At 45.3% G+C, this 23,571-nt stretch overlaps 1 protein-coding gene across 11 annotated transcripts in view; it reads right to left on the bottom strand.

Annotated features, from left to right (window-relative positions):
- The window catches only part of B3GNTL1 (UDP-GlcNAc:betaGal beta-1,3-N-acetylglucosaminyltransferase like 1), a 116,586-nt gene that overhangs the window by 81,449 nt on the left and 11,566 nt on the right, over positions 1 to 23,571 (bottom strand). For all 11 annotated transcript variants that reach the window (XR_009006370.1, XR_009006372.1, XR_009006371.1 and 8 more), the window contains exon 4: positions 13,562 to 13,626. Coding sequence is in view for 5 of the 11 variants with exons in the window: in XM_057536568.1 (XP_057392551.1) it covers positions 13,562 to 13,626 (65 nt within the window). In the remaining 6 variants the exon portion in view is untranslated. The remainder of the gene's footprint in view (positions 1 to 13,561; positions 13,627 to 23,571) is intronic.

The following is a 23,571-nucleotide window of genomic DNA, read 5'->3' as shown; positions in this document are numbered from 1 at the left end:
ACTATAAATTCAATTCAATTCCAATAAAAATCCAAGCAGGCTTGACAAGCTGATTCTAAAATTTTGCAGAAATCCAAAAGACCTAAACAGATGTGAACACAACTTTGAAAAGGAAGAACAAAGTTGGAGGACTGACAAATACCTGATTTTTTCAATAAAACGACATTGTAGCTTTATCACTACAGCTGCCACAGTAATCAAGACAGTATGGATTTGGTATAAAGATAGATACAAAGAACAATGGAACAGAACAGAGAGTCCAGAAATGAAATGGATCTGTATTTCTTTCAGTTATTTGATTTTCAACAAAGGTGCCAAGGTAATTCAATAGGGAAAGGATAGTAACAACCAGTTATCATAGGGGAAAAAATGATCCTCAAACCCTACTTTACATCATACCCTCAAATTAACTTAAAAATAGATAACAGATCTAAATGTATAAGATAAAACTATAAAACTTCTAGGAGAAAATAGAGAAGAAAGTCTTGGGGTAGAAAACAATTTCTTAGGTTCTTAGATGGGACACAGAAAGTCTAATTCTTAAAAGGGAAAATGGGTAAAACGGACTTTGTAACAATTAACAACTTCTGTTCATCAAAAGGTGGTTTTAGGAAATTAAGAAGATAAACAGGGGGCTTCCCTGGTGGCGCAGTGGTTGAGAATCTGCCTGCTAATGCAGGGGACACGGGTTCGAGCCCTGGTCTGGGAGGATCCCACATGCCGTGGAGCAACTGGGCCCGTGAACCACAACTGCTGAGCCTGCGCGTCTGGAGCCTGTGCTCCGCAACAAGAGAGGCCGCGATAGTGAGAGGCCCGCGCACCGCGATGAAGAGTGGCCCCCACTTGCTGCAGCTAGAGAAAGCCCTAGCACAGAAACGAAGACCCAACATAGCAATCAATCAATCAATCAATCAATCTTTAAAAAAAAAAAAAAAGAAGATAAACAGGCAAACTAAACCCGGAGGAAGAACTTACATAAAGAATTCAGTTTTTATATCTAAAAACTCAATACTAAGACAAAGAACTTAATAAAAACAATAGTCAAAAGATTTGAACTGACACTTCACACGGGAATATATATGCATGATCACTGAGCACCCGAATAAATGTTCAACATATTTAGTCATCAGGGAAATGTAAGCCAAAACAATGAGATAGAACTACATGCACACTACAAAGGCTCAAATTTAAAAGACAATTCCAAGTGCTGTAACAATATGAAACTACTGGAACTCTCGAAAATTGCTGGGGGGAGTGTAAAATGGCTCAGTCTCTTTGCAAGATAGTTTTGAAGTTTCTCACAAAGTTAAATGTACATGTATTATATCACCTAGCAGTTCTATCTCTAGATATTTACCCATGAGAAACGAACACAAATGTCCATGGTAAGACTTGTACACAAATTTTCACAGCATCTTTACTCATAATAGCCAAATCCTGGAAAGCAATCCAAATGTCCATCAATGGATGGCTATATAAATAAACAATTTGTGGTTTATCCATGCATTGGAATACACTACTCAGCAATAAAAAACCTGAATTATTGGTATAAGCAACAACACGGATAAATCTCAAAAACATATAATGAGCAAAAGAAGTCAACCACAAGAATATATACTGTATGATTCCATTTATATGAAGTTCTAGAACAGGGGGGGAAATCTAATCTGTCAAAAGAACAGATAATTAGATTACTAACCTAAAGAAATCACATGTGTAGTTGCTTCAAGAAGTGGGGGAATGACTGTAAAGAGGCATGTGAAAACTTTCTGGGGCAATGGAAACGTTCTAAACTTGACTGAGATGGTTTTTATATGTGTGTATACATTTGTCAAACTCATTGAATGCACACTTAAATGAGTGTACTTTATTATATGTAAGTAATATCCCAGTCAAGTGGATTTTTAAAGTATAATGTCTCTAATAAAGTAAACTCAGTATTTAGAAAAAACTTAATCTGACTTCACTCCATGATGCTTTTTGAAAATATTATAATTCTGGGTTTACTGCACAAGCTCCATAGCAGCAATACCAGAAATGTTCAGTTTTATACATTACACAACATCATCATCCTCAGAAGGTACTGTTTTCACTGTTCTAAGTTCCCTTCTAGTCCCCATCTATACACATATACAATTTTTCTACAGGTATAATTATAGCATAAGAAGAACACAAAAATAACTTAGAATCAAACGCACAATTTTACCATATACGCACAAATTCAAGTTGTGCATTTTCCGCTGCTGACAGCGCTTCCAGCAGAACCCAGAACCCAAGTGCTGCCAACGCCCCACCCCTGCTTCTTGCTCTGCCCCAGCTCCGCCCCTTTCTTCCTGGAGCCCCGCCCCTGCCACTTGCTCTGTCCTGGGGGAGTGGAGGAAGGAATTACCTTCAGTTAGGAGAGAAGACAAGAATTCCCTCCCACCAGCAAGAGATTGGCAGGAAGGGGGGCAGAGGGAGTCTCGGTGGGAGGACACGCCTGGCACTGGCCCTGGCCCTGGTCCTGGTTCTGGTCCTGAGCCGGACTGGGGTCCACCCGGAGCACATGCGTGCAGAGCGAAGCGTGCCCTCTCCGGGGTGGAATCCACACCATCTTTCCTTACAACTCTGCCTCCTCTTCTCTGCAAGCCCACCCTGGCTGTGGGCTCGGCAGGGCAGGCAGCTCTGACGTAGTGCTCACCGGGGCCCAGGACACCCCGTGCAGGACACAGAGAGACCTCTGCTCTCACAGCCCCCGCAGTTCGGTAAGACAGAGAGGGACAGCAAAACGAGCAGCAAGAGCCAGACTCCGCGATGGACAAGATGACCGCTCGGACCTCGGGAACACCATGGATGGAGCACCTGGGACAACACGGTCCAGCACTGACCTACCTGAGAACCAGAACGCGGGAAAATGCAAGTTCTTAGGCGGAGGCCACCCAAGGCCCACGCAGCCCATGCTGGCCGCCAGAGAACCACTTTGGAGCTCATTAAAGCCGAGTCTGTCGGGGAGCCCGGGAGTGTGAGTGCCTGCAGCAGCGGGCCCCAAATCCCCGTCTCCAGCAAGCTCTCTCCCTGGCCGGCGGTTTCGGAACCAGCGCTGCGAAAGAGCAGCTGAACAAACACCCGGGTCATCCCCCTTTCCTAAGCCTTAAAATGAAAACACTCTGTACAAACAAAAAATATCTCAAAAGCTCACTACTGTCTGAGGCATCATTTCTTCTTAAAAATCAAGTTTAGTGGCACTTAGCAAGAGCAGAGCTTTCCAGGCACAACAGGTTATGGTGCTGACAAAAACAAGAGTGTGTGGCGTGCCGAGGGACGGGCCTCGAGGGAGTGCGAGTAGCTACGGTGCCGAGACGTCTCAGGTCTGTCTTCAACTATTTTCTGTCTTTCCTCTGTTCAAGGAAAATCTTTCTGAACATGAGTGTTAAGAATAAGGACTATTTCTTCTTTCAAAGAACAGGAGTAGAAGAGTCTACACACATGGATATTTACCGATTGGCAGCTGCCATCAAGTAAGGGGTCGCCCATTCCTCCACCTCATTAAATTAAGGTCAACACCTGTTTCTTGAGCCTCCTTGGGAATGGCCACCACTAAAATCACATGGCCCTGCTCCTGAGCCAGCTGATACCCTCCAGGTCTTGGGTCTGAAACACAAGCCCATAATTTTTTTCTCAGGAAAGAAAAGGTGGGGGAGAGCAGAAAGGAAAGTGAGTGGTGTGTTTGGAGAAGGAGAGGCGGGCAGGGCTGGCCATCCTGACTGCTGCTCCCAGCGTGGCCCCTGCAGGCAACAAACCGCGCGGGCTTTCAGGACCGGAAGTCTGCAACCCAGCTTCTTAGTGAATCCAGCTAAAAGCACCATGCCACCTACCGACCCCGCGTACCACACAGCGGCATCAACACACTCAAATTAGTTGATAAAGCCTGTAAAACAATTTCTACAGAAAACTTTGAATTTCCTGTCAATTATTTATTTTAATGGAGGGGGAATGTTTGTTTACTATGTTACATTGTTGAAGACAGAAGGAAAAGTATAACTTTAAAACGTGGCAAAATTGCCTTTGATTTTAAACAACTGAAGTTCAGCTCAATTATAAATATATTCACATGAAAACACACAACCTCCTGCCAACCAGCAGCTATAAGACAGGGGTGAGGACTCAGCGACAGAGAGGCTGGCAGGGAGAAGGGACCTGGAGAGTCCCCAGTGCCCCATGCTCTGGTTCCTCCTAGCCTGGTTGCACCTCTCCTGGGGCTTCCAAGCAACTTGTCTCCTGCTTGGGGGGGGCAACAGTGCTTACCTGCGGAGCTGAAATTTCTAGGTGACACACCTGGAAAAGCAGCAGCCTCCACCTGTTTCAGACCTGAACGCACAACATTTCTCAACTGTTTTCTAAAGTTGTAGCAGATTATCTCTAGCTGATGCCAATATTCTTTTCTGAATGAGCCCATGCTAAAATTGACAAGTCAAACATAAAAATCAGGTGGCCACAGGGAACGATATTCAATATGCTGTGATAAACCATACTGGAAAAGAATATGGAAAAGAATATATATATGTATAACTGAGTCACTTTGTTGTTCAGCAGAAATTAACACAACATTGTAAATCAACTATACGTTAGTAAAGTTTTAAAAAATTAGGTGGCATGTGATGCAGAGACAGGAGAAACAAACTTCCTCACTCGGCTGGCAACATCTGCATTTAATAAGTTACTGGCCAGTACACCATTCCAAATATAGTGAAAATAACACTATTCAGTAGCCTCGTGGTAACCACCATGCCCTGTGGTCAAATGCTTTGCTCTCAAAAACCCTCAAAGTAAAGCGCGTGGTCTTGTGTTCCACTCCCAGGAGGGACGTGGCGGGAGGCACTCAATCCTCTTCCTGCTGTCTCAACATTCCACCCCCTCCCCACACGCGCAGGGAAGAATTGGAGGGGAAATAGAAACACAAACCGCTAATATCTACATCAGTCAATGCTTCAACTTACCAGCAGTTTGGAAAAAATGGTTAATAGCAAAAGAGGCTGAAATCACTTTTTCAGTCACCTGCAAATCAGTTATTTAAAAGATCCCCCCCCACCCCAGGCCCACCACTCAGATTCTGTGCCGGTTCCTTCTCTGATCTCACAGAGAAAAAAAGCCAGACTGCTGCAGGCACGGCATGGGGAGGACTCAGGCCTGACCCAGGCAGGACACTGCTCTGTCCCACGCTTCCTTTTAGACCCAAAGGTGAACGGGGTCAGGGCAGGGTATACAAGAGCCAAGGACACAAAGGTCCAGGACAGTCCCTCCTGAGAGCGAGACCTCCCCCCGCGTGTCCAGGCGGCCGAGCAGCTCTCCCAGTTGTCAGGAAGGAGACTCCCCTGGGGCTGGGCAGGCAGCCTGCGGGCACCCAGCAAGGGCAGCCTCCTTCCCCCAGCACCGCGTCCTCCACTAGCCCCGACAGCTGGAAGCTGGGAAACGCAAGAGAAAAGCCCAGTGGATTCAACAGATCCCTGCTAGCATGCAGCGCCGTATCTTAGAGAGATCACCCTTCACGTGGCTCTTCCTGCAGCCAGCTTAGGAACTGCCGCCATGCCAGGCTATCTTCCAGGCGGGCACCCCCGTTTCTAACTTAAACACAGACGCCATCGGAGGTGCTGTGCTGCTTCTCTGCACTGTAGCAGAACACTGTTCCAGGACCCAAGACGAACGGCAGGCGTGGGTGGGCGGGCGAGCTCACAGCCTCCATGGCCTCAGTGGAGCACACTTCACGGGATGACTAAACCTACTGGGTGTAAACGCCTGCTTGGAGGGGAAAGTGGGGACAGTCCAGGAAGCTGACCCCACCATGAAACGAAGATGACTTTGGCAAATCTAAGTGGGTTGGTAACACTCCTGGAACACGGAAGACCCGGGCTGAGCCTCATGGAAGCCTCCTGGCCTGGATGTGGTGAGGGAGGCCCCTGCTGCCCTCTGACAGTCAGCGTGGCCTAAGCCACCTTCCGCAGCCAGGCAAGCAGATGCCGTGCTGCTGAGAGAGGGAGTGGGGAGGTGACCACAGTGCTGCAAACACGGGCCGAGACCTTGTGCTTGATACCCTCCAACACTGAACACATCGGCCAGCCCAGAGGGCAGCAAAAGGCCACAACTGCACAGGAGCTTGAGGGGAGAGCAGCCAGCAGCCCCAAGACCGACTGCGTGCCCCAGGAGCCTACAGATCCGCAGACACCCTGGGGAGGGCTGGGGTGCCCAGGCGCACCAGGAAGGTCAGCAGATCTGCCGGGAGGACTGGGGAAAGGGGTAGCCAGACGATTAAGTTTCTCTTCACCCCTGAGGCTGGGAAAGAACTGGGTTTTGAACTGGCCAGAAACCCAGGACACCTGGAAGCAGGTCTCTCCCAGACCCAGCAGGGGCCACCCACCTGTGGATAAAAGGGCTGAGTCCCAGGAGTGGAGACCCCACACCTCCTGGCACACCTGCTGCCACAGCCCCCGGATGGTGTGGCCTGGCCTCCAAGGGTGCAGAGAGCCATAAACAAACAAAATCAACCATTAATGCGCCTACGAGGACCCAGGACACAGAGCGAAGTGGCAGCTCTCTAGAGATGCTGGAGGAGAGGACAAAAAAGAGGAGCTCTCAAAGGTGTCCTAGAACACGGAGGAATGGAAAGCATAACATCTAACTTCTAACAGCAATGGCGAAGGTGAAAGGGGTGGTCACAGCCCACAACTGAGTAAATGAACTGGAAGGTCGAACTATAATATTCAAAGTTACAGAGAAACAGAAATCAAAAGGGAAGTGAGCAAACTGTAAGACCCAACATTCAAACACAAGAACCCAAAAGAAGAAAACAAGCTAAGAGGAAGAAATTAAGAGCCAATATAGAAAAATTCATCTCATTTGAAAAAACCTTAAGTCTGTACTTTGAAAGAGCTCGCCTCATTCCAGAAATGATTCCTGACACACACAGAAAAACTCCCAAATTCCAAGAAGATGGAAAAAATCTTATAAATCTTCGGTAAAAAACATATTTTAAAAACCAATAAGTTCCAACTGGCACAGAAAAAGCATGCAACAAAATCCAACACCTGTCCACATGATAAAAATTCTCAGCAAGTTAGGAACAGAGGATGACACACAACGTGAAAAGCTACTGCTTCCTCCCAGGTCAGGAGAAAGTGAAGATGTTTGCTCCACGTGCATGGAAGTTCCAGCCAGAGCAATAAGGCAAGAAAGGCAAATAAAAGGCCTCCAGATCAGAGAAGAAGAAATAAAACTGCTCCCATTTGCAGATGATGTGATTGTCCACCTAGAAAATCCTCAGGAATCTAATCTAAAAACCTAGAACCAGTGAGTTCTACAAGATCAACACATAAAATAATCACATATCTATATACTAACAACGAACATAGAAATTAGAGATATTATGTCCACAAACAACTGCTCCAAAGAAAATGAAGTGTGTTGGTGCAAACTTAACAAAATATGTACGTGATCTGTATCCGAAAACCACAAAATGCTGATGAAAGAAATCAAAGACGACATAAGGAAATGCAAAACACATTTTTAGGAAAGGCCACAGACACCCCCTTCTAAGTAGGAATTTATTTCCTGATGATGGTGCCCAGATCACACAGCGTGGGTCCTCTGTCTGAAGGCCATAGGCCAGAGCCCTCGTGGGAGGCTCTCGTGGGAGGCGCCAGCCCCACTCTGCATGGGTTTCTTTTCGGGGCAAATCCCTGTGTCCCTGAGCTTTGTGCTTTGCCTCCTGGGCTTGGAGGGACTGTCTCTGCGGACTTCAACTTCCCACAAGGGGATGGGTGGCGACCTCCTGCTCACCCGAAACACTGCTGACAGACACCTTCTGAGATAATCAGGATCTTTGTGTGACTCGCTTTCTCTCCAAAACAAATATCCTTGGACACATCTGGGACTAGGAGTGACACCAAGGTCACCCCGGGAGGCCCTTCCAACACTCTGGAAAGGCACTATTGGCCCCCAGGCAGCAGCCTGCAGGACAAGCTACTAAGAGCACACTCTCTGAAGGGCTGCACTACAGTGACGGGCTCTGAAAGTCAACCTGTAAACAGACTCAGAAACTCAGAACATCGCTCTCCACGGAAATGACAGCCAACAGGATGGCTGGGTTCCAAGACAAGTATACAGAAGTATCTAATTCAATCTAACTGAACCATTTAAATTGAACACATAAACCCAAACTCCGCTCATTCATTTAACAAGTATCTATTAATACTTACTATTTGCCAAGTTCCAGGTGCTTCAGAAACATCAGTGATAAAACAGGGCCTAGTCCCTCCTGTGTGCAGCTGGCATTCTATCAGGGAAGGCAGACAATGACGATAATAAAGAACGCAGTACTGAAGGTGATAAATGCCGTGTGCAGATCTGAAGTGCTGGGGGTGGGAAATCCCAGGCGCAGGCAGGCCCTGCCACTGCACAGAGGGGTGAGAGCGCCACTGAGAAGCCGGAGGGGATGGTGTGGTGGGTAAGGCAGGTGCATGAGAGAGAGAAAGGGCAGGGCCCGGGGGCGTGGGCTGCAGGAGGTGAAGCGGCCGCTCTCAGGGGAGGCTAGGGAGGCAGCAGAGGCACGGGGCCTGATGTCGCCTGAGCTCTGGCTTTCGCTGTCCCCGTCCGTCTGTTCGCTGCTGTATCCCTTGCACCCGCTGCTGCACCTGGCATATCCAGGTACCGATTTGCTGAATGAATGAACTCCAGTCCCAGGAGCAGCATGGGAGCCGGTCTCCCCTGACGTTATCACTCCTAGTGAAATATGTTCTGAATCCAAACACGGGCACCAGACTGCATCCCAGGTGGCTAACAAGTCAAAATGCAACCTCGATGCCCCAGCAAAGGGGCCTCATGAACCCATTCTTCATGCAGAAATGGTCCATTTTGACGCTCCATCTGTGGTCGTGCAGCGCTGGCATCACTCCCGTGCTGAGACCGAACACAGCGGGCACACTCGCACCCAGCCTTCACTGGAGACCACAGCCATCTTCTTCCCACAAGCACACACTCAGGGGCCAAGGCCTGTTCCCCGCAGGCCCTGCCACCATCCTCACACCCCCTGCCCGAGAAGGGTGGGCCAAAGGAGAAGTCTCTACGGGAGCCCCCCAGACGGGGAACGCCTCCTTCGTCAAGTGACCAGAGGGCATCGTCAGGGTTGGGGCAAATCAAAATCACAGGCACCCAAGGGGACAGTGAGACGAAGGCAGCGCCCCTTCTGAGATTTCTGGACAGAGACACTTGGCCCAACACCGTTACTCAGTTTTAAGGGCATTCTACAAAAGTGCCTGGGAATCTTCGAAAACATCAAGATGAAGAAAGTCAGGGAGGCGCTGTGGAAAGCTCCAGAGGAGGAGATGAAAGACTCCCAGGTAAAGGCAACATGGGTTCTGGGGCCCTTGGGTGAAACGTGAATGAGGTGGGACTAGTATCAGCCACCTGTCGGCGAGACATTCCTGCTCTGGGTCGGAGGAGACGTTCTTCTTTACAGGAAACACACACGGAAGTGCTCCGGGCTGATGGGTGCAATGCTGGCCTTCAAAACAGAGTTTTTGGTACTATCCCTGCCACTCTTCTCAAAGTTGGAAAAAGGAAAATGGGCAAAAAGATGTCAACACGTGTCACAAAAAGAGGAAACTCACATGGCCAACTGACGTGGAGTGAGGCTGACCACAGCTCGAGATCAGGGGGCACAAATCAAAGCACAGAGGGGCTCCACTCTGCTCCCACCTGCTGGACAAGATTTAAGAGCCTGAGGACAGCCAGTGCTGGGGAGGCTCGGGACCCACAGTGACCTGCCAGGAGGGACGGACGTCTCCAGCCACATGACAGCAGCAAGCTCCTCCCCCACAGACGAACCCGCCCATCCCCTGAGTCCTGGACACTCACTCCTGGGTGTGAACCCAAGAGGAAGTCTCATATGTGTACAACAGGGGGTGCGTGCAAGGACATCCACAGCAGCTATTCACAAGGGCAAGAGCGTGGAAACGGCCCGGGTGCCCGTCAGTAGGAGCATGGGTGAATACACGCAGTGTGTTTGCCCAGTGGAATGTTGTACAGCAGACGAATGAATGAGCTGCAGACAATAGAGAAACAGAATGGAACAGAAAGTCTGGAAATAAACCTACACTGACATGGCCAACTGATTCTCAACAAAGCACGGGGGCAATTCAATTGAGAAAAGAAAGTCTCTTCAACATTGGTGCAACTTAATATTCATATGAAAAAATTAACGCCTGCTTCCTATCACATGAGACACAGAAATGAACACAAGGTGGATAATGGGTCTAAACATAAAAGTAAGAAAAAAAGAGAATAACTTTTTTAGGGCAAGCAGAGACTTCTCAGAAAAAAAGAATTTAATTATAAAAGAGAAAATCAATAATTTGAACTTCATCAAGACTTAAAACTTCTGCTCATCAAAAGATACCATTAAGAAATGAAAAGACAAGCCACAGACAGGGAGAAAATACTCAGAACACATATCTGACAAAGGACTTGTATCCAGAATACACAGCAAACATTCACAACTCACGAATAAGACAAACAACCCATTTTTTAAAAAACAGGCAAAGATTTGGACATCTCACAAAAGAGGATTTATGAATTGCCCATAAACCGATGAGAAGGTGCTCAACATCACTAGCCACCAGGGAATGTAAATGAAAACAAATGAGATGCACTTCATCTTCTGCTAGAACGGTTGAAACCAAGGCTGACCCATCAATGTTGGGAGAAGGTGGAGTGACACAGAGCGGCCATACTGCGCCCAGCAGGTCCCTTCACCTGCGATTCCTCAACTCCGCCCCTCGGTATCTTCCCAAGAGAAAGGGAAACACACACCCACAAAAAGACTTACATCAGGATGTTTATGGCACTTTTACTGAAATAACAGGGGACTTCCCTGGTGGTCTAGTGATTAAGAATCTGCCTTCCAATGCAGGGCAAGCGGGTCCAATCCCTGGTCAGGGAACTAAGATCTCACATGCCGCGGGGCAACCAAGCCTGCGCGCTCTAGAGCCTGCGCGCCACAACTAGAGAGCCTGTGTACCACAACTACTGAGCCCACGTGCTCTGGAGCCCGTGCGCCACAGCTAGAGAGAGAAGCCCGTGTGCCGCAACTAGAGAGCCTGCATGCCGCAACTAAGACCCGATGCAGCCAAATAAATTAATTAATTAAAAATAAAATAAAATAACCCAAACTGGCAACTGCTCAAACGTCGACCAGCAGTAGCACAGAAACTAACTGTGGTAGCTTCACACCACGGGTTAAAGCACAGAGCGACCCACCGCCCCTCACGGTCACGGGTGACCACGACGTGGCGCGGAAGCTAAACGCAGGTGCTCACACCACGTGGCGTCACTCACGCTGTCTGGAAGCAGCTCTGGGTGATGGAAACATCCTCCGCCCTGACTGGGCTGTTAGTTATAGGGGTGTATACAAGTGTCAAAACCCTCACATCGCTCACTTTGTACACAGTTTTCACACTGAAATCTTGCATTTCACTGTATATAAGTTTTACCTCAATTTAAAACAATGGAATGAACTATAATGACGTGCAACGATATGGATGGACCTTAACAATTTAAGTTTTAAAAGTTCAAAAATATTATATACAGCCTGGTACTCTTTTTATAAAGTTAAACACAACTAAGAATTTTTAATTGATTTTTCTCAGATTTGCATAGATACCAAAAAGTTCAGCAGGGGGTGAGGACAGGGCGTTGTGTGGTGGTTGCCAGGAGCAGAAGTCAGCATAACGAGGTCGGAGCAGGGAGCTCGCATTAGCCTCGGACAGCAGGCTCACAGGTGCCGAGCATTATCAAAATAAACATACAGGCACAGTCGCGGACACAGAAGCAAACAACAAGACGGATGCATGGACCAGTGACGAGGAGGCGTCCTGAACCCAGGGTCAGGGTTCATCCAGTTTTGTGCCCCTGAGACCCTGGGACCTAAATTCACAAAGAGGAAAAGAAATCACCCTGGAAACTGGAAAACAACGACGATAACTACAATTTCTGTTCAGAACTTATGGGACACCCCACAGCTGTCATGAGAAGAAAACGATTGCCTTACATTGCACTTCAGAGAAGGGAGGGGCTGCAAGCAAGGAGCTCGGGGTCCAATTTAAGGTCAGAGGTCAAGCACCAGGATGAGCCCAGACACAGCAGAAGAAACAAAACCACAAAGATGGAAAATCAAAGAAACAAAACAAATAAACGTAGAGGAAAAGGAACCCAAAGGGCAGTAGTCAGACAAAAGGAGTGCAGCCCCACCCTGGAGGAGCCCTGCACCCCCAGACCTGGAGCAGCGCCTCACCCTCAGACCTGGAGGAGCCCAAAGGAAGACTGCATACAGATAAATGTTCTCAGAGTGCCTTAAAGTCACTAAAAAGAAAATCTATAGTTGAGTATACACTACACATACAATTATGTGTTCTTTTTTTCACCCATCATAATCATTTGTCATGTTATTAAAAATTCTTTATGGGGCTTCCCTGGTGGTGCAGTGGTTGAGAATCTGCCTGCCAGTGCAGGTGACACGGGTTCGAGCCCTGGTCTGGGAAGATCCCACATGCCGTGGAGCAACTGGGCCCGTGAGCCACAACTACTGAGCCTGTGCGTCTGGAGCCTGTGCTTCGCAACAAGAGAGGCCGCAATAGTGAGAGGCCCGCGCACCGCGATGAAGAGTAGCCCCCGCTCGCCGCAACTAGAGAAAGCCCTCGCACAGAAACGAAGACCCAACACAGCCAAAAATAAATAAATTAATTTAAAAAAAATTCTTTATGAACATTACAGTAAGTCTCTCATACAGATTGACCACAATTCACTTCACTGTTAATCTACTATCCAGTATTAACTTGTTTCCATTAACTAATTTTCCATCATTATAAATAACACTAAAGCCTCTTTGTACATAAATCTTTTTCAGAATTTCAAGGATACCTAGAAGTGAAATTCAGGGTCAAGGGCACAAGCATTTTTAAAGTTCTTAATACAAAATGCAAAATTATGCTGTCAATGCTACCAGTTCACATTGCATTTCCAAACACTGAGTATCCACATTTGTAGAGAACTTTGTTAATTTGATTTTTAAAAGTAGTATCTCAGTTAATTTAATTTGTGTTTGATCCAAACGATGTAACATTTTTCAAAGGTCATTGTTTGCATGTCTACCTCTGAGAGTATGGACTCCTGTCCTTCCCTATTTATCTACCACTCATTTTTCTTTGTGTTTTCTCACCAACTTGCATGAATTACTTCTATTTAAGGCTCTTAATCTTTTAAGCATTGTATTTGTCAACACCTTCCTAGCTTACCTTCACTTTGTTTATATGTTTCTCTGCTGTGCAATTTTGTGTTTATATGTAACCCTATTTATCAAAAATCAATTCCCTCATTAGGTGGTACAGCAATTAAACAGCAACAACTTATCAACCTTAAAGGCTGATTGTAACATATTAGAACAATGATTTTCAAGAACCACACTAAAATGTAATACCTCTTAATTATTCAACCAACACGTAGTCACACATTTTAAATAAAACAAAGAGTTACTTACCGAATCCAAAAAGCAAAGGTAAGACCCTGAGCTCTGTGCTATTGCTTGATTTTTAGAATATCCGACTGTTTAAAAAAGAAAAGGAAAAGCTCTTTTAGAATTCAATTTTCAATGGATTCTCTTTCATAAAATTCAGTGTGATGCACACAGTAGGAAAGCTAGGAACATTCTGCACCACCAACTAAAAAATCGGGCCGCTTTAGAAGAAACTGATGCAGTAAGTATAATGATAAGAGACGACAGTCCATCCAGTACCAGTGTTAAAGCAGGATGTGCTCACCGGAAGAAAATAAAGTCAGCAAACATTTATCCAGTATAGCACTAAGCTAAACCCTGGGGAATATTTTTTAAAAAACAAAATTACAATGTCCCTGAATGGAAGGACTTGAGTAGAACCGGCAGGAACACTTTCTATAAAGTCTCTGCTGATAAAAGTCACGATACGGTTACCCAGCAGTTGGGGCCACATACACACGTGCGATCGGCTGGTAGAAGCTCACTGGACTGGACACTTCGTGGGCAGTTTCCTGAACACATATTTCAGTGATGAGTTACAGGCCCTTTCAGTGACCACTGTTCCTGCACATACTGGGACCCCCAGCTCTTCCGGGAGGTACAGACCCTACTTCACCGAGACATGACCGGCCCAAGAACCCCTCTTGGGATGGAAAGTACACCACGCGTATGAAAATACACAGGAGGATGGACAATCCTGGCCGCACGCGGCGCGGGTGCCCCTTGCACCGCCGAGCACAGGGAGCAGACACCATGCGGGGACGGCGCATGGAGCACAAAGGCAGCAGATTCACCTGCGCACCCGGAAATCAGGGAAGCGGTTTCCCCTGGGGAGGGGGGCTTCTGGGGCCGGTGATGCCGCTCTTCATCAGGGTGCTGGCTGCACGGTGTGTTCAGTTTGTGAAAATTAATTGAGCTGTACAAAGATGATAGGTGTACTTTCCTGTACGGATATTATATCTTAAGAAATGTTTTAGAATCCTTGCCTTCAGAGATTGCAACTGAGTTGGAAGGAGAGGTAACCGACAACCTATATTAAATGCCAAATGAACGGTGGGAAGCTCTAGGGAGGCTTATGGAGAGAAGACGAGACCACGGCAGAGGGGGCCAGAGAGATGACGTGAGTTTACATCGAGAGAATGGGGTCCCGAGGGATGAACTGGGCAGTGAGCAGCACTGGGAGCACGGGCAGCTTCCAAGGGAGGGCAGCCGGGATAAGGCTTCCGAACAAGGAACAGAGCGCAGCAATGAACACGCAGCAAGCTCGGTCTGCATGCTGAGGGCGGGGCAGGTTAGAGGAGGCACTTAGTGCAAAAGAGGGGGCCAAGGGGCCTTCGAGGGGCACAATTCCCACCTTCCCTAGAAAGGAAATTCTGGTGCCTGAATCGTATTACAGAGACACTTAGATTTGGTGTCACCGAGGAAAGTGGCACAAAGCAGAACAGGTGTGGGCAGAGTTAAAACAATAAATCCCTCTTACTCAGAGCTGAGACAACCTGAAAAATGTTGGTCCCAGGGGATACCAGCAAAGTGTCTACCCCAGGCCTCACCCCAGGTGCTCCCCAGTTTTCTGCTGTAAGGGGAACAGGGGGAGAAGGCAGGTCCCTCCTGTTACTCAGCCACATTCTGGAACAAACCACACTGCAACCAGAAGTAAGGACCTTGGCCCTCATGCAGGGCGTCAAAGGGTGTGACCCAGAGCAGTGCCTCTGGCTGTTTTCACATGAGGTAGCACCTTAATTTCCAGCATTAATCCTAGAGCTTGGCCAACCCAAACCAGTTAGCAGGACAGTCACAGATTTCAAAGAACCACAGGTATAACAAGCAAGAGAAGGAAGTGCACACGAGGGGAGACAGGGGCCTGGCTCCTGACCCCTGGGGATGGATTAGCAACTATAGGTAAATCTCCACCATCACCACAAAGCAAGGCAGGCCCAGAGAAAGAGCTCATGGAATCAAAACGAAAAATGGGAAAAGACACATTGAAATTAACAGGAGCTGTGTTTAAAAAGTGGTTTTATTAGCGTTGGGTTTTAGAAGGGGAAAAATCAAACCCAAGAATTTGGGTAATGAAGGAAAATGCATCTACTAAGGAAGCTGAAAGTTTCTCACGATGAATCTTGTGTTTGGCAAAGATAAGGAATTTGCTTTAATATTATTGCCTTGAAAAGTCAAATGTTTGTGCCAGGGCCTGATGTTTGGGGAGGTCTGTCCCTTTGTGAGGGGAGTCGGTTGTCATGGCCACAGCAGGAAAAACTCCCGCCTCGGTGCGATATTAACATTCCTTACTCTTGGAGAGAAGAGGGTGGGATTGTGTTTTATTTCAATTTTAGCAAGTGACCACATTATTAAGAAATGTTTTGCTCTATTATGATATGAAATAATAGTAAATGAATCTTAACCCAATTTAAATACCCAACACTCCTGAAAATAGACACTTTGGATCTACATTATACAATAGTCGATATAACATTTCCTATTTAAGAAAATGTTATAGGAAAATATGTCCTTTCTGACATAATCCAAATTAACTGTTTTATTAATGTGTAACACAGGATTCCCATGAATTCGCTTGCCTTATCCAACTTCAATGAGACAGCAGAATCATTTCTTCACAACGTTACAATTTACTTTTTTATTATTTATAGAATACATACAAATATGGTACGGCTCAAGTTATATCTACTCTATAAAAAGTGTTTTATGAATGATAAAACTTGCTTTTAAAGTGGAGATTAGACAAGCAATCACAAGAGTCATCAAAATGCCTTTAATTTACTTTTGTTCAACTATGGAAGATGTGAAACATCTTAACTAAAGAATACTTTGAAAGGTTGCTCATAGTAGTTTCAAAAACCACAATTTGTTTACACACATTTCAGAAGCAGGTTGAAATGGATGTTGCACAGTAACTGATTTATAAAAAATTTTCTATTTCAAACAGAGTAAAGATAATGAAAACAAGAAATAATTTGGGGGAAAATACTAAAAATATGCATGAGATGAGGAGGAGGAGGAGGAGGAAGACAATAACAGAACAGCTGCTAAGACTTCTCAAGGGCCCACTGTGTGTGGCCTCCTCTGGAACCCGGCACACATCAGCTTGCCTTACGCCCTCCCAACACCCACATGGGCACCTAATGCTACAGCCTGTTCACAAAGAAGGAAACAGAGGCACGGGGTGGGGGCAGTGGACCCAACCCCGCAGCGGCTCCAGAGCCCCCTCGCTCAAGCACCTGCCCCGCCGCCCACCCTCGGCATCTCAGATGCTGCACCAGAAGGCAGGACCATGTGCTGCCCTCACCCACCACAAGCTCTGTGCGATGGGTCACTGTGCGATGTCAGAGAACACGGTCTTTCCACAGGAACCTTCTAAAATAGCAGGGAAAAGGCTTTCTTCTTTTAAAAGACCAAGATTTTAAAATTATTTCTGATTTAAAATTTTTTTCTAAAATATTTTATACAATTTTCTGCTTTCCTAAGTAGAGTGCGCTGGCTGCTATTTGTGAGGAACGCAAGGCAGGGCAGGGGAGCACTTTCTGGGAGAGAAGTCTCTGCTTCATTCTCTGAAGCCCAACTATTTCTTAGCTCATTTTCACCAACATCCACCCCCTACTTGCCCCCCTTCCAAAAAAACAAAAACAAAATGCTGGCAGGAAGCTGCAAAAGGTAAAGTGAAGGGTACCTGCCCTGGCTGCCCTCAGAGGAAGGAGATGCATTTAAGCCCCTCGTGGAGAAGCACACTATCTTACCTGAGAGCCAGTGTTCAGAGATGCTTAAATCTGTTTGAGGGCGGGCCCCAGAGAGCTCCGATCCCAGCTGTGCCATCGACGGGGGCAGTGTGAACTCTGAGTAAATCAGGACTCAGGCGAGACCCACGTGAGCTTGCAAGGTGCACAAGCAAGAATCAGCAAGTGAGACCCACTGAGTCCCCCGACCACCCAACACCAGCAGAAAAGAGCAGAGAGAAAGCGGTAAGATGAGAAGGGGTCTTGGAGGACAAGAGGCATCTAGAAAGAGCAGAACTGTCTCCCCGGCTCACGCCTCTCCCCTGAGAGCTACCCCGAATGCTTCAATCCTATGCCACAACCCTACTGACCCACCAACCCACCTGGAAAGGATCTGAATAGCTGCAAGCCTTTGTTTTGGCAAGTCACCCGCTGGGTCCGAACAGGATCTCGTAGCCGAGCTAACACCCCCCTGGATCTCATCTGAGGGGTATTCCAGAGGGATCCCAAACCTTCAGCTGTGTCAGGAGCTACAAGGTTCCCTTAAGACCAAGCCCACTATGGAGGTGAAGCTACACCATTCCTGAGGATTTTAAAGGAGTGGTTCTCAACCCTGGATGTGCCTCAGTATGTTTTGGGAAGCTTTTACAACCCGCATGCCAGGGTTGCACCCCAGACCAATTACACGAGAACATCTTAGGGTAGGACTCAGGCATCAGGATTCTTAAAGCCTCTCCAGGCAATTCTAACATGCAACCAAAGTTGAGGACTACTTTTTAAAGAAAGACATGACTCCTAAAACCTACAGGAACCTGTCCACCAGCCAGTCTTATCATCTGCCCTGCCTCCACCTTCAACCCCACCAGCCACAGTCTCATCATCTGTCCTGCCTCCACTTTCAGCTCTAGTAATGTGTGCAGGCATACTGTTTTCAAGTCTTATATGAAAACTGTAAAGTCAAACTACTGGAAGCACGCTAGATTACAATTAAAGCTAAAAATGCAAAGGGAACCATTTTTACAGAAACAGAGAATGAATGAAGAAACAACCACAACTTGACCCAGCATCGTGAAATTTCAAAACTCAAAACATAAAGAGAAAAACCTTAGACACTTGCAGAAAAGATACCTTTAAAATAACAAGAGGGCTTCCCTGGTGGTGCAGTGGTTAAGAATCCGCCTCCCAATGCAGGGGACACGGGTTCGAGCCCTGGTCTGGGAAGATCCCACATGCCACAGAGCTACTGGGCCCGTGAGCCACAATTACTGAGCCTGCGCGTCTGGAGCCTGTGCTCCGCAACAAGAGAGGCCGTGACAGTGAGAGGCCCGCGCACCGCGATGAAGAGTGGCCCCCGCTTGCCACAACTAGAGAAAGCCCTCGCACAGAAACGAAGACCCAACACAGCCATAAATAAATTAAAAAAAAAAAAAAAAAAAAAAAGAGAGTTCCTACTCTCGAAAAAAAAAAAAAATAACAAGAATCAGACTTACATAAGATTTCTTACTAGAATCAGGGGATACCAGAAGATAATGAAGCAACTCCTCCAAAATTCTAAGGAAAATTATTTTGCACCTAGAATTCTATACCCAGACGAACTGTCAATTGAGTATAAGTACAAAATAAAGACATTTTCAGACATGTTAATACTCTAATATTTTACCATCCACATACTGGATACGGAAAAATTACTTGAAGAAGTACTTCAGAGAACTTAAAAAGGAACATAATTAAAAAGAAAATTAAATAAAATAAAAAGAGAATAAAAAAATTAAAAACCCAAACAATGGTGCATGCGTATACAGTAGAAGGGAATAAAGCAGAAGATTTTTTAAAGGCTCCATAGATTTTGACACCTGGGAATCCCCTCAGTGTGCAGCATGGGGTTAGCAGCAGATTTATTTCAGTTCCTCCTCCAAGTCTAATCCACTAGGTGGTCTGCAGTGAATAACAGTTACTTAAAAAACCATTAGTGCTGTTTTTGCAAGGTTTAAACTGTTGGAATCAACTAAGTCAAGTACATAAAACAACAAGAGTTACAGAACAGAATGTAAAGATTATAAGCCCTGACAATATAGATATATTATGACAAACCAAAACTCTGAGGGGGGAAAACAGAGAAGGGAAGTGTGAAGTACCTACAGTGGGCTAAATGTTTCCTCTTTCATAGCAAGTATCAACTGACACTGTGAGTTAAATAAATCCAGTAGGAACTAAAAAACACTGGTTGCTCCTAGGGCGTGGAGCTTTTACATTTCATTGCAGACCTTTCTGTATGCCTGAATTTCCTCTTTTTTTTTTTTTAACCACCAACTGGTATTAAAAAAAAATCTGTAATTAGTCAAAGTAGACACTTATTCGTGAAAATAAGTAAATGGTTTTCCTGCCATCTAAATGCAGGCTGTGAGGCTAGTTTACATGGGAGGTTGAGACAAAAGTGGGCTGAATTGTTCTACACAGTTATTGCTCTCATGAAGCTACATCAGCAAGTCCGAGACCTTCTACTCTCAACCCTGAGCCAGACATGTAACCCACACAAAAAACTACAGACCAATGTTCCATAAGTATATAGATATAAAAATCCTTAAGAAAACTGAATAATTGCATTGTATGAAATTCTATAGTGTTACGGCTGGTTAGTTCTGGCACTGCAAGAGTGCTTCACTGTTAAGAAAAATACTAATGTAATTTATTACAATAAAAATGTTAGGAGAAAAAAATAGGCAATCACCTTAACAGATACCTAAAAGACATCTAATAAATTCTACACTGACGCCTCTTTTTTTTTTTTTTTCTGGCTGCACCGTGCAGCACATGGGATCTTAGATCTCCATCAGGGATCAAACCCACGTCCCCAGCATTGGAAGTGCAGAGTCTTAACCACTGGACCAACAGGGAAGTCCCTGATGCCTCATTTTATGAAGGCTTACTAAATTAGAAATATCAAGTTACCTTGATAAAGGTATCTATCAGAAAGCAATAGTAAATGTCATACTTTTAACACTGAAACACTACAAACATTCCCACTAAGCCAGCACAATAAAAGGATTCATTAATGTGATTCCACATTGTTCTTCTACCCCACCCCCAAAATATATGAAAAATAAAGAATAAATTAGAAATAAAGAAACAAAATTATAATATTTATTCAGGATCAGATTACCTAAATAGAAAATCTGAGATAATGTGAAAAACTATTAGCATTGGACAAGACAGGGAACCAGTGAAACTGGTAGTCTACCCTCTCTACCCAAGTCCAACACTAGAAACAAAAGGAGATCATAGACTCTGAACTTCCGATTTAAAGACTGCAAGAACCTCGAGAGGAGACAGAAGGAGGTTGTACCCTGACGTGGAAGGAAACCCAAACACCACAGTCCAGAGGCTCGCTTGGCAAGAACTTTTGGATTGTGTTCTTTCCTCCACCCACCACTGTGTGGGGAGCTGGTTGCCCACCCCTCCCTCCATCGCTGTGAAGCAAAAGAACAGCAGGTTCAGGAGGCAGCAGCAGGATTGGGAGAAGCTGTTCCCACAAATACAGAAGACAGCCATTTCAGGCCTCCTCCTTCTCTTCTCCCCTGTCCACTCCAAAAAGGAAAGGAATTGCACGGAACAGAGGAAGATGGAAGGATGAACAGAAGGAAGGGAAGCAAGGGGGTGGGGGGGGTGGGCCAAAGCCGTACAGGCAGGTTACCTAAGGGGCAAGCTCACCTGTGGGGGGAAGCACAGGCAGGTTACCTAAGGGGCAAGCTCACCTGTATGGGGAGGTGCTCTGGGGGCAGCAAGTAGGGACTAAAGGAAGGATAATAAAGCTTGTGATGAAATTTCTTCATCACAGGATCCACCAGCCAACACTCAAACATGCCAGATAAGGACATACAAAAGGTAAAAGAATTCATCGCCAGTAGACCATCACTGCAAGAAATGTTTTAAAAAGTCCAGGCAGAAGGAAAATCATAGAAGATGGAAATCTGGCTCTACACAAAGAAATGAAGAGCACTGAAAACTAACTATATGAGTAAATGAGTAATTTTCTTTCTTATTATTTAAATCTCTTAAAAAGATGATTGACTGTTTAAACTAAGTTAATACCAACGTTTGTGGGGTTTATGGTACATGTAAAAGTAGAATGCATGACAACAACAGCAAAAAAGGCAAGAAGGGAGAGAAGGACATGCACTGTCATGAGGTTCTCACACTATATGTGAAGTTGTACACACATTTGAGGGGCTGAACTTGGTAAGCTGACAGTATATTCTGTAAACTCCAAATCAACCACTAACAAGGCAAAAAAGGAATTATAGCTAATAAGCCAACAAAGGAGATAAAATAGAACCAAAAGAAATTTTGATTGGAGCTGGCCTGACAGCACAAGTTCCACAGACTGCTTGCCAGCAAAACTGGTAAAAATTATTTTTTAAGTAATTTAATTTTTAAAAATTATTTTTTAAATAATTTTTTAAAAATTATGTTTTAAAAACCCAACCATTTACAGTCTCTGGAAATGGCCCTAACACACAGCATATGAAAAAAATATTTATTCAAGAAAATCTACTGAAACTCAGTAATAGTGAGGGTCTAGGTATCTGAGCCAAGACCTGCTCCCTCCCTCCCCCAAGGAGGAAACCCCACCCCAGACAGGTACAGCCTAAAATACAGGGTTCCCTCTTCTGCTAGGCCCGTCAGAAAGCTATTTTCCTGGGAGAGATACGGCATCAGCATTTCTCATCCTGACTCCAGGTACCTGTTGCTGAGGCTGAGTCCCAGGCAAGTGCAGTTGAAAAGTGGGGCTCCCTTCTCCCACTCAGCCCCCATGCTGGGATGGACTCTCTGTCTACACTGGGAGTGGTATCACCAAGAATACTGGGGATCCAAATGCCCTTGCCCTAGTTTGTGGGGTAGGGGTTCCATATTGAGAGAGACATGGGGTTACTGCCCACCACCTGCTTCATCTGCAACAGGGTGTGAAGTTCAAGCCCTAGGGCACACCCAAAACAGTGGTGAGAGGCAGCTGGTAAAGGAGATTGGTAGATTAATTGGCAATATAGGCTAAACTGTGGGACGACCAGTTTGCTAGACATAAACGGGTAAGAGACAGCTGAGAAGAGCCCTCCTGGTGTCAGAACAAACTTTAAACACTGACCTCAAGAACTATTCCTTTGAAAGAATCTGAATTCACTTGAATTATTCTTATATAGCAATTTATGCTCCTAGGTATTGTTGAAAACAGTAAAGCAGTCAGCAATAAGTGGAGCTTGACAGCTGGGTGTGGTCAGGGAAAGAGAGGCCAGCCCACACCACTGCCACCTCAGGGTGACTGTGGGTACACCCAGCGCTGTATTCCTGAGAGAGATCATTAGAGGTTTCACACTGCAAGGGCAGAGGAGTAGACTTTACTAAAATTATCCAACCAGTCACTATACAAGCAAACAAGTCAATAATAATAACAAGTCTAGTTGGGATGGGGGGGACCAGTACCCAGAGTTACTATAATATATTATCTAATATGTCCAGTTTCCAACAAAAATTAGGACACATTGAAAGAAACAAGAAAGCATTACCCAGACACCGAATAAAAAGAAGGCCCAGAAACTTCTAGTGAGAACATCACAGTGTCTGATTTAACAAAGACCTCAAAGTAACCATTATAAATATGTTCAAAGACCTAAAGGAAACCATAATTAAAGAAGCAAAGAAAGGTATGAAGACAATGTCATATCAAATCAAGAGTATCAATAAAGAGACAGAAATTATTAAAAAGGACCAACTGGAAATTCTAGAGCTGAAAAGTATAACAACCTAACTAAAAAATTCCCTAGAGGAACTCAACAGTATATTTGAATTGGCAGAAAAATTAGCAAACTTGATGGATAAAAATAACGCAATCTGAAGAACAGAGAGAAAAAAGAATGAAGAAAAATAAACACGACCTCAGAGAAATCTGAAATACTATTAAAGACACTAATATATGCATAATAGTAGTACCAAAAGAAAAGGAGAGAGCAATAAGCACAAAAAATATTCAAAGATATAATGGCTAAAATCTTTCCAAATGCAGTGAAAAACATTAATCTACGCATTCAAGGAGCTCAACAAACTCCAAGCAGGATAAACTCAATAGATTCACAACTAGATACGTCATAGTAAAAACACTGAAAGCCAAAAACAGGGAGAAAATCTTAAAAGAGACAAGGGAAAAGAAAGGAAATCTCAATAAGATTAACAGTTGACTTAGCACAAATAGTGGAGGCCAGAAGGCAGTAGGATAAC

The sequence above is a fragment of the Balaenoptera acutorostrata genome, chromosome 20 (assembly GCF_949987535.1).
Source record: "Balaenoptera acutorostrata chromosome 20, mBalAcu1.1, whole genome shotgun sequence".
Classification (NCBI taxonomy): Eukaryota; Metazoa; Chordata; class Mammalia; order Artiodactyla; family Balaenopteridae; genus Balaenoptera; species Balaenoptera acutorostrata.
Note: the sequence above shows the minus strand (reverse complement) of the source record. Positions and strands in the feature narration are given on the sequence as shown.